This window comes from Maniola hyperantus, chromosome 20 (assembly GCF_902806685.2).
Source record: "Maniola hyperantus chromosome 20, iAphHyp1.2, whole genome shotgun sequence".
In the NCBI taxonomy this organism is placed as follows: Eukaryota; Metazoa; Arthropoda; class Insecta; order Lepidoptera; family Nymphalidae; genus Maniola; species Maniola hyperantus.
The window spans coordinates 4,825,972-4,838,316 of record NC_048555.1 but is presented as its reverse complement, the minus strand read 5'-3'; the positions used below and the strand labels follow the sequence as shown (position 1 = coordinate 4,838,316).

General features: G+C 34.9%; 1 protein-coding gene across 3 annotated transcripts in view; it reads left to right on the top strand.

Moving 5' to 3' along the window:
- retn (retained) overlaps window positions 1–12,345 on the top strand; it is a 194,794-nt gene extending 182,449 nt beyond the window's left edge. For 2 of the 3 annotated variants that reach the window (XM_069505316.1, XM_069505315.1), the window contains 6 exons: window positions 370–553; window positions 4,679–4,820; window positions 5,910–6,117; window positions 6,914–7,073; window positions 7,235–7,458; window positions 9,158–12,345. In XM_069505316.1, the coding sequence (XP_069361417.1) occupies window positions 370–553; window positions 4,679–4,820; window positions 5,910–6,117; window positions 6,914–7,073; window positions 7,235–7,458; window positions 9,158–9,285 (1,046 nt within the window). In that variant the 3' untranslated portion in view covers window positions 9,286–12,345. The remainder of the gene's footprint in view (window positions 1–369; window positions 554–4,678; window positions 4,821–5,909; window positions 6,118–6,913; window positions 7,074–7,234; window positions 7,459–9,157) is intronic. The other variant, XM_034979350.2, reaches the window with a different exon arrangement.

Here is a 12,345-nt window from a genome sequence, read left to right as displayed (position 1 = left end):
AGTCTGAGCAAAGTCAAAGTACGCTCTATAAATCTATATGGAAAAGGCAAGAAAGCGGTGTGAATTGGCGCATTACCTACAGTTTTACATGTTGCAAATCCACATTACGGCGGCGGGGTGATTACGTATCTTGCGACAGGCGTAAATCTCGCGATCATTGCTGTCAAACGTCCGGCTAGAGAGAGACAGCAATAGCCACAAAGCAAAATAAGAAGAAGACGAAGAGAGACAGCAAACGAACTGTCGCATTGCTACTGCTGTCGCGTCACTGTCGATACTGTTTTACGTATTCACCCCGCGGGTCCTAGTCAAGCTCTTCTTCTTGCTTTTTCAACTCTTTTTAATTAAATTTCTGTTGTATTGTTCTAGGCACACCAATCAACCGACTGCCGATAATGGCGAAGTCGGTACTAGACCTATACGAGTTGTACAACCTAGTGATCGCTCGCGGCGGCCTCGTAGAAGTCATCAACAAGAAGCTCTGGCAGGAGATCATCAAGGGCCTGCGACTGCCTTCTTCCATCACCTCAGCCGCCTTCACTTTGCGCACACAGTGAGTGTTTCCTACTTTTTAATCTTTGACTCATGCACAAAGTCCTTTTTAGGTAATACGCTCATGGTGTGCATTTACATTAATCATACCCACAACACCAAAGTAATTTTTTTCTTGATTTTCTTGAATTATAAACTAGTGGTAGATTCATTTGAAGATTCAAAAGCACTTGTAAAAGTTTATTTGGAATAAAAAATTATTCAATTTAAAAAAATTGTCTTTCAAAGAACTAAAGAACCTCCTCATTTTTTGAAGTCTTTTAAAAAATAATAAAAAGGTACTTTTTATAAAAGCAATGATGAATTGGATGGATGATGGTACTTACTGGTTTGAACAAGTTTCAATTCAGATTTCATCATTTCTTGTCAGCTGTGATTGTAATCAAGCACAAACTTAGAAAAACAAAGAAGAGAAAACATTATATCAGTACCCTTATTATAAATGCGAAAGTGTGTTTGTTTGTTGGTTTGTCCTTAAATCACGTCGCAACGGTGCAACGGATTGACGTGATTTTTTGCATGGGTATAGATAAGGACCTGGAGAGTGAAATAGGCTATAATAATACTTTTTATCCCGGAAAATCATAGAGTTCCCACGGGATTTTTAAAACTAATTCCACGCGGACGAAGTCGTGGGCATCAGCTAGTACAGAATATTTTAAAACAAACAATATTACAGAAATAATGAAATATCTACTGAAACCCAAAGACAAAAATAATGTCCTATTGAAGATTTGCAAAGACTTCTTCGACGTGGTTTGCTTTTGCTGACTTAGTATAGTAGCCTTTGTAGGATTCTAAATGTGAAGGAAATAAATATTGATTGTCTGTTCAAGATACATTTTCAAAGTAAGAGTCACTGAAATAACTTGAGAGTTTGAGCTTGCATTTTGAATTGTCTTTGTTAGTAAAAAAGGTAATAATATTAATAACACTATCCATATTATAAATGACACAGTGTGTTTGTTTGTTGGTTTGTCTTTCAATCACGCCGTAGATAGCGGAGCAACAGGTCGACTATTTTTTACATGGATAGGTATAATCCAAGCTCTGGAGAGTGATATAGGCTACTTCTTATCCCAACGGATAGACGTGATTTTGATATGGGCTACTTTTCATCCTAGAAAATTAAAGAACTCTCATCGGATTTAAAAAAAAACACTTTAAATTAAATCCACTTTGACAAAGTCTGGTTGGGTATCTGCAAGTTGTCTAAAAATATCGGTGTTCCATTTGGCTCTATATTTCCACAATAGAGAGGTGTTGAGGTGTGGTCTGTCGGGAGCCCTTCCATATTCGATACTGCGTCACTATACGGAGCCCATAGAAACTCTCACGACTTGGAGACAAAACTCCTTCCACAATGGACGTACGTGAGCGGCCAGCGCGACATTATGTCAACTTCATAATTAATAACCTCTAGCTCATCTCGGCCGATATAATTTCTCATTTATCTCAAGTTCCTTCACCTCGGCTTTTGTCGGGGCAACATAAAGGTGTTATTCTAATTCAAACTGTGCAGTGTGCACCGTTACGCACGACATGAATTTTGAAGACAACCTCCTTATTATGATTACTAATTACTCTGTTTTGGAGTTGAGTGGATTTGAAATGCGGCGCGCTGCCTCATTAAAATTATCTTGAGAGATATCCGTGCGTGATTATACTTACTGATGCTAAAGTCAATATAATATGCAGTAACGATTATAACATTGTACTTAATTTACAAAAAAATACGTTAATATTTTAAAGAGGTACCTACAGTGGAAACTCGATTAACTGGACTAATTGTTGTCGTTAGGGATTCGGATAATCGGAAATCCGGATAATCGAATGTATGAAGAAAAGCGGGTTTTGTGCATATTATGTAGTTCACCATAATAATATTTTCAATTTTCAAAGTAAGATAACTATGCCAAGTGGGATATCATATGAAAGGGCTTTGCCTGTACATTCTAAAACAGGTTTTGATTTATTTTTATGCATAATAGTTTTTGGTTTATCGTACAAAATGGCGGAAAAAATACCCGAGTACGGAACCCTCGGTGCGCGAGTCTGACTCTCACTTGACCGAACAATTTTCGATTGGTAGTCCGGATAATCGCGAATCTGTATAACCGAGGGCCAGGTAATCGAGTTTCTACTGTACTTAAAGTTTGTTAGGGTGTAATCTCCGGAACTGATTCGATTCTGAAAATACTTTCATTGATAGATAGCAATGTTATCCATGGAATGCTACATCTAGGCTCTAAATTATATCACGTGGATGATGTCACGGGAAAAAGCTAGTAATAAATAGTTTACAAATACATTGTTTAAGGTTTCTTATCGCAACTTTTCTTGGCATAGATAGATAGTGTGGCTAATTCCGTTGTACACAATCTCTAAAGTAAACTAAAATGGCACGTCTAAATCTATTGCTATCCCTTTCATAATGTTTCTTGCGGAAAAGGATAGCACTAGATTTAGACTTGTTAATTTAGTTTAGTTTAGAGATTGTGTACAAGAGAATCGGCCCCATTATTTAGTTTGTATGAGTAAAATTAATTCAACAAGATTGGTTTTAATACATTAAAGATTTAGTGAACGGGGTTAGCACCAATTATTAATGCAGTATCATCAAATTACATAATCACTCCGAGATTTATAAAAGTAGAAAAATAACACAAGTCAGCAAACTCTAAATCTAAAAATTCAGATTTAAATTCAAAGCATTTCTTGAGACGTCTGATTGAAGACTCTCCAAACGCTTTTGTGAACGATTTCAGAGACACTCGACATAAAATTAGATTATCACAGTAATGACGAATGCCATATATTTAGCTTTCTCATTTGACAGACTTATGAAAAGGTAGCCGACTTTTTTATGATGCGTCGGTCCGTGTTTCTTATTGTGAACCGCATTAAATATGTGAACGTTTAATATGAGTTATGGTACAGTATAGATGACAATATGCTAGTGTAAAATTGACTCATCATAGAATAGGATTAAGAATGTTCTTTGAAGGATAGGCGTTTGATAATGAGCTTGAAATTATGATTTATATTTGTCGCGTTTCGGTCTCAGTTGATAGGTACATTGACTTATGACATCTCATCATTTCATAGGTACCTAAAAGCCCCGACAATAATAGCTGTTTTATATTACTGATATTTTTAATAGTTATATTATTTATCACTTCAACGGATAAGTATAAAACCAATTTCATAGATTCTAACAATCCCTTGTATCTTCTACGTAGGTGTATACTACTTATTACTAGAGAAATGAAATTTATCAACCTTTGTACGAGAAAATATGGATTCTCATATGTCTCTAAATTAATTTTGGCTTAGAGATACCCTTAACAGTAGATGATCTATATCTATAGAAATAGACCTCTGGAATAGTCGTAAGAAGAAAGATGTATCGTCATTCGTCAATCATTTTATCATAATTTTCCTGATCTAAGGTGGTCTAGAAGGAATCACCGTTATTAAGCTTTAGGGCCGCCTTTTGTATTATAATTTTATCCTTGTATTTATTTGTCCTTCATATATTGTAGAATCCTAATCATAGTCAGCTTGTGGAGTGTGGACATTTACTGTTAGACATGTCTTTGTCAAAGTCATTTGTGGGAATGAGTGTAATATTTTGTAATAAAATTCCACAAGCAATTTTAGACTTGCCTTTACACAAGTTTAAAAATGTGTTAAAAGTATGCTCCTAAAAAAAGCATATTATACAGTCGCCGACTATGTAAACGATAAAAAAGCTTGAATTTGACTCGCTCCAGCAATGCACGGGGCAGCAATGGCTTGTATAGCACGGTATAATAACATTGTAAATTGAAAAATTAAAAAGACCAACTGCCGAGTTTCTTGCTGGTTCTTCTCGGCAGGAACAGCATTCCGAACCAGTGGTAAATTAAAACTACCTGACTATTATTCATAAGCACTTGTAAAAAGTTTACATGAATAAAAAAACAATATTCTATTCCATTCTATTCTTCACTAAAGGGCGCCACCAAACTCGGTCTTTCCCTAATCCTGGATGGATTTCTCCTATTCTCAAGAATCCTGGATGGATTTCTTATCTTATCAAGAGTAAAGATTATAAATGAGTAAATATATTTATATATTTCAGATACATGAAATACCTGTACGACTACGAGTGCGAGAAGAAGAATCTGTCGACTCGGAGTGAGCTGGATGCTGCTATAGAGGGCAACAAGCGTGAGGGTCGCCGCGCCTCTGGTCAATACGACGCGCAGGCCGCTATGGCCATGGTAAGACGTCGCTTTTAAACGATTCTTTTTTTATCTAAATAGCAAGCAAAATAAACAGGCGGGTTACTTGATGTTAAGTGATTAACATCGCCCATGAACATTTGCAGCACCAGAAAAACTTTAGGAACTGTGCGGCATTTTAGGAATTTGTTGATTCGGCCTTGAATAACTCCATCCTCTTTTTATTTTAAAGTTTGTAAAAAAGAGTTACAATATCCCAAGTTTGTTATCTTTTATGTCCAGTTTATTCTCTACATTCTATGCCAGTACGACATATCAACCGCTTCCAATATCGCTATAATTTTAGTTTTTTGGAATATTTTCGAACGATTGTTAAACCTTTTCACGAAAAAATTTGCACATTTTGTGATTTTGATACAACACACAGGCTTTTGATACTTAACGTTTTCATTTGATGGTAATTTATGATACTTTTTATATGGAATAAAAGTTTCTTTTTAATAGGCTACTTGACTCATATCTAATTTCGTCCAATAAATGATTATTTATTATAGTATTTTGCGTAAGACAACGAAATATATCAATAACAATTATTAAAAACGCAGGATGGATATATAATTCCAATTTAAAAAAATACAGTTTTTATTTTTATTTGAAACGCAGAAAACGCTGTCAGCCATAATGTGACGTCATTAAATATGTAAACAAAGAAATGTCATCCCTATGTAAACTAGTATAGAAGTCATGTTTATTAAACTTTGGGAAGTTATGCTGTTGTTTACAAATGCATGACGTCAGAGCACAGATAATCTATCGGCCAAACATGGCCGACAGTGTTTTCACCTGTCTAAGAAAAATATATTTTTAAATTAAAGTTTTACGGTTTTTAGGGCGCAAAAAAATATAGTGTTAATTTTTTTGATCTAATAGGACAAATATCAACCATTTAAGACCTACTTAAAAAAAGTGTCAACTAGCCTATTGTCATAAAAACATTTTAAGATATTAACGATGATATCTTGTTTTGAACTAATTATTTGCTAATTTTCGATTTCTGTTGCTGGCATTGTCCTGCGCTTCATGGCAACTTTCCAGACAACTGACACAGCATTATTATTTTGTTTACAGCCACCTCTAAACAGAATGCCAGCGTCTCTCGCGCAGTTGTCACAACACATGCAACCCCTGTCGCTATCACTAGGTGGAGGGGTGGCAGGGATTCCTCGTCTACCACCGCTGCCGCCTCACGCACCGCATATATCACAGCACGATATAGAATTCCGCGTGCGAGAGTACATGAAGATGATTCAGCAGCAACGCGAGTTGATCCGAAATGGTGAGTTTATCACTATCATCATCATCATAGTGACATAGTAAACTAAAAGGACGGAACGATTTGAAGAATTCTCGGTTTGATCCTGAATTGACGATATTATGCCAAATTTAAGGCTACGGTGACGTAAAACCAAAGAAAAATAGGGCTATTTTAGGGCTACCTGCGTCCAATGTATCAACGTGCCAGTGACGTTGAAGCCTGGACGTTTTGTTACTAGGTACCTAACTGTCGTGACCCTGTTAATTGTCATGACAGTGGCATTGTTTAATTTGTACATTGAATCATTCCTAAGGATTTTTTAAATGTTTTATATGGAAGCCGCACATTTTTAAATTCTAGTAATAGAACTCCAAAAACTGCACCCACAAAAGTATTTCTATGAGTGGATACACCTAAAGGGTGAAATCTATAGATCATACTTTGACTTTGCTCAGACTTTAACTATAGTTGAAACGAGACAGGTTTATGCCAGAGACATTAATATGGCTCGTTATAACTGTAAATTAAGTACCTATGAGCAAAGTCATAGTACTAAACTTTATAGATGTCAGCTTTAAACCCATAATAATTAAATACAGCTTACATAATAGGTATTATTTAAATTTAAATAAAATGATTTAAAGTATAAAACACACATACTCTTGCATTTATAATTTTAGTTTGGAAATATCGATTAAGGGAAGAACTTTCTAGACAAATGTTCAGAAAACAGGAACATTATGAGGTGTCGGCCAAGGTAGTCGTATAGGGCCATTTTAACTTGTAATATTTATTGTCAATTTTTCTCTTGTTGTAGGTTCGGAATCACCACCAAGTGCTCCAATGGTATCTCCTCGTGACGCAGCGCTATCAGCCATCGATGTATCTCGTCTCACTCTCTGGTCTTTATACAACAACAATAACAATAGTCCTCAACCAGAACTCGAGCCACAACGGTACTTACTTGCTTCTACTTGGTAACTTATATTTTGCTTCTTGTGTTTATTAGTTTTATTGAACCGTTTAGTTTAGGGATCTTGTAGAGATTGGGTTATAACCAATAAAGATTTCCGAATAAAGATAGGTCTGAAAATAAAAAATAGAAAGAAGAAGACATGACCTTTTTTCTTCTTTACAGTGAGGCATTAAATCTAAGCGAGAGTCCAAACTCAAGCCTAAGTGGTAAAAGGGAAGCATGTCGTTCCCCTCCCCCACCTGCAAAGCGCCGCACGCCGCGTCCCCCCTCGCCTGCGCCCGCGCCTTCTCCGCAACTGCCTCGTGAGCCCTCCCCACGCACTCACTCGCATCTCAATGGCAACACGAACGGAGTCAATGGAGCTGCCTTCAAAATTACCACAAGAGGTATGTATCTATAATCTATAATATACTATCTATTCCTTCATTAATATTTCTTTAGATTTCGTCATCCTCAGAATTTCTGACAGCAAGCATTTTGAGAGGGCTTCCTACACATTTTCATCTGTATTAAACTCTAGATCTTTTATGCATAGTATTGCCTTCAAAATAACCATAAGAGGTAGGTATGTCAATCTGTTCTTCCATTAATATTTACTTCTTTAGATACATCATCACCATAATAATATAAGGCTTATTATTATTAAAACTTTTTGCACAATCTTTTACTATTGGACCTTAAATAGTAGATTATTAACCAAGGGGATAAAGCAGTGTCTTCTATCGCGGGTGACGATTTAAATCGCGAGCGTAACGAAGGATTTAAGTTCACCCAAGACTAAGACAGCTTTATCACCGAGGTAAATACTCTACTTTTCGTACCATTTGCGAAAAAATTAACACAATAATAATATGATATAAGCATTTATTAAACGTATTTTTAGAACATTAACTTATTTATAAAAATAAATTAAAATAAACAAAATAAAACGCGGCAAATTCCTAGACTAATATTTTTTTGTCGGAAAAGCAAAGGCATTAATCTCATACGGCCTTGTCGGTTTTCGTAATTTTATTTAATAATCATAACTGCATAATAAATGCGTACCTATTCCTTTTTCAAAAAGATGTATAATGCTTTATATACAAACTCAATGGTGTAAACCTTCGTGGTTTTTGCTGTCTAAATTGGATTTGTTAAACATTCTTTATGTTGGTAATTTAAAAAAAAAACACAGATGTAGTCGTAGTCTGTCTGTCTGGTGGGAGGCCTCGGTCGTGGCTAGTTACCACCCTACCGGCAAAGCCGTGCCGCCAAGCAATTTAGCGTTCCGGTATGATGTCGTGTAGAAACCAAAAGTGTATGGTTTATGGGTATGGCTCCTTCCAGGTTAGCCCGCTCCCACCTTAGACTGCATCGTCACTTACCATTAGGTGAGATTGCAGTCAAGGGCTATCTTGTATCTGAATAAATAAATAAAAAAGAAATAAAAAGTTCAGTATAAATTTCGGTACCTAAGTATTCTAAATTTAAATCACATTCTCTCCCTAGGGGATGAATGAAATTCAGTACAATTTTCTTTCCCTGTTTTTAACAGATTAAAAATGACTATTGTTGTCTACGCTTTTTGTGGCATTGAATGTCACTTTTTTGAGCAAGTGGTACGAAAACCAATATTATTCAATACTATGAGCTCTTGCAAAAGGCTTTCTACGTAATGTTATTTCATCAATACCAATATGAAAACTTACTCGGCTATCATCGTCATCATCTAATAGGCTTATTGATGAGGCTTTATGAGCAATTTTATCAATATCAATCTCTAGAACCAATGTAGTACATAAAGTCTTTGATCTCTTTGCACTACTTTTCTGGAGTTCAATTGAATGAAATGAAATAATTTCATGTATCTGTACCACTAATGAAATAATTTCATGTTCCTGTGCTACTTATGACATGTCAAGAAGGTTCAGAAAGCTGATTCTACAGAAAAGATGGCTTATGTTATCAAACTCAAGTAGGAATGGCGATGAACTTATGCAAAAATAAACTAGCATATGGGGCTTAAAGGCTCATCAAGATTTCGCTTCATTGTAAAACGCTGTTTTTAGACTTGTAATCGAACCTATTTTCATTTTGTTACAGGTGACGCAAACACAGGCGACCAGCAGCTCGTAGTTTCAATTGAACTAAACGGCGTCACGTATGAAGGAATTCTGTTCCCCTCACAAAATGGCAACGGTCAAAATAGCCACCGGCAAATGGTATCCTAAGCTCTACAACCCTGATCTATTTGTTAAGGTCATGTATTATAGAATATGTACGCTGTTTATGTCCCAAAGTGCTCGATTTATGTTAAACCAGTGGTAAAAGATTAATTTTTAAAATTTTTAGAAGAGAAAATGTGGGTATTCTGCAAAATGCCACTTGCCACTAATTTTATCTTCGGTTGATTTTATCTGCGATATATCATCAATTTGATGTTAGATAACGTCAGTGGAAATTTTAAGTGTAGGAATTTTACTTGTTACAATGAATTATTGAAGTAGTGAAAAGTGGAAAGATAATACTGATTTTTGCACATTGTCAATTTTTACTGACTGCCATTATTAGAAAAACCTAAGGATATTTACTGTATTGTGTAAATTAAATAAGACACAATATTTGAAAGAAACAATGTTTGCATGATAATATATTTTTAAAAAGTTTTGGACTAAATGTGTACCTATCCAAATTTTATCAAACTCAGTTCGAGTTTTTTATACCGATCATCCAATAAAGAAAATAAAATCGTTTTGGTATGAAATATTTCACTTTTGTCACTGCCCAGGGAAACGAACGTAGCTTTTAATGTTGTAAACTCTATGCGCCAAATTGAAGGTTAATCTGCCATTGAGACTTTATGTTTGTCTCTTTTGCACGCTTACTAATTTATTGTTTTCTTGCTTACACAGAAGTAAGTAGTCGGCACAGAGTAAACGCGCTATAGAGATTAGATTATTACTTATGAATCGATCGTTTTATTATTTTATTTGGCGCGTGAATTAGGATAACATTGTTTCGTTCTTTAATGGATGCTTTGTATATTATTATTTTAAATAAATAACGGTCAAATGACAATTTTCTGTACATATAGTTTTTGGTATTATTAACATAGTTATGTTACTTATTTATAATTTTTGGTAAGCGACAACTGTAGGGGGGCGTGTGAGGTTTTTTATATGGTTTTTTGATGTAAATTTTTGTAAATATCTCGTGTAAATGGTTTAGTATTGTTGTTGCACAGCGCATTGTATGTTTGTGATTTTTGTGTACCTATAAGTAGATGGTTCTCGGTGTATATTTGATCATCTACGACTTCGTCAGTATTGTATTGCAGCTTAGGTATTTATAGTTTATTCAAATTTTAATATTAAACCAATTCATATTATCTCAAATAGTAGCGAAGAAGCGTGTACTTATGTTTTTTTTAATTCTGAACCAGAACGCTGTTCTTTCAAAAGTTGTTTTCGGTTGCGAAAAAAATTTGTTTATTTTACATGTTTTTTATGTTTCACTAAATAAAAGATGTATTAAGTAGTCTGTTAGAAAAATAGATATAAAATTTCGATCTTTTTAGCTATCTCGAATATCCGCTGTATCGTGTGGTACATATCTTTATTATTTTTTAAAATGTGTGGGAAGCCTGAATGGAAGCATTTTTTAAATAAATTAAAAAATATCTGAACACCCTGTATCATAGCTTTCTGCATAGTTTAAATCTTGTAATGGACAACATTTTTTTATATAATTCTAAAAAAAATGTAAGAAATATTTTGGAAAGCTCACTACTTAAAATAAAATTGTGGTGTGGCACTAATATGAAGTTTCAATTGCCATTTCCCTAGATAAGCTTTAGATCTAGGTTTTAAAATAGGTAAAGTATAATTACAAATATTATAAGACGCCTAAAGGTCAGCACACACCAAGCGACGAAATGTGATTTGATGCTCAATAATTGTGCATCAAATTTGACCGTCACTACCTAATTGTGGCTAATTATGTTTTACGTTACCTCTAAACTAAACTAAATTGATAGGTCTAAACTATTATCCTTTTCTCTTTTCTCAGCATTATGAAACCGATAGCAATTATATTTAGAACTGTCCTTTTAGCTTAGTTTAGAGATTGTGCACATTAGCCACATTGGATATTAAAATAATTATCCATGGAAAAGGTATTCAAGAATGTGATTGAAATTTGTCGCTCGGTCTATGTTGACGCTAGACATATTTAGCGGCGAATACAAACTTTTTTATTTTTTATAAATAGGAATCAAAAATATTTATGTTCTCAGATTTATAATTACTATGGTCATTTTGATGTGGCGCATCGTATTGTAGAAGTGCAATAAGCGAAATCCAAAATAAATGAAAAAATATCTCCAATTTATTCGAATCGGACATAGCTTTAGGAGTAGTGTAATGTAAAATTATGAGATGCTTTGTAAATGACTGATTTTAATAATTTACGATTAATTTAATGGTTTTAATTCTAATGGTTAATGGTCAAGACAGACTGGCTCCACGTACCTACCCAACGAATGCAACGCCATTCCACGCGTCCCATACAAGTTCATACAATGTCGACCTCTGATGTTCATTTTTGCTTGGAAAGGTAGGATTTGTACGCTATTTTCCGCATGAAGGCAATAGCAGACAGTAGACACGATACTTTTAGCATCAGTAATCGGCGATTTACCAAATCCTTTTTGCAAGCTCGATGCCGCTTTTGAACGCTCCACTCCCCACACATAGGTACCTACAATCTCCAGTCGCAGCGATCAAGTTGATTTTATAATTATACAATACAGCGATCGAACGTAGAAAGTTATCAATACGCAATGCGGCATCAAAAACATCGCTAAAACGCGCGATTTCAATACAGGGATCGAACGCAGACAGTTGTCAAAACGCAAGCATCGACGCAGTCGTAAATCGCTGATCGCCGATGCTAAAAGTATTGCGTGTGCCCTAGGCCTTAAGAGTGTCTTCCTCCACCGGTGCCCATAATATTACATTGCATTCGTTCCTTACATGGCTCCAATCTGTCTTTACCCTAATTTGTACAATTCGATTTATAGGATCGTAAATGTTCGAGCTATGTAGCGGTAGTTTAGTACATTCCTAATAATGTACAATAATTATTAAGCATTAAAAAAATCTAACCTGGCCTACTATTTTGCATAGTCAACGGCCGGATGCGTTAACGATTTTCGTCTTACACCAAAAATGTTTTGATGTATTCAAATAATATACATGAATAAATAATAATTATTATAATGACATATCAAA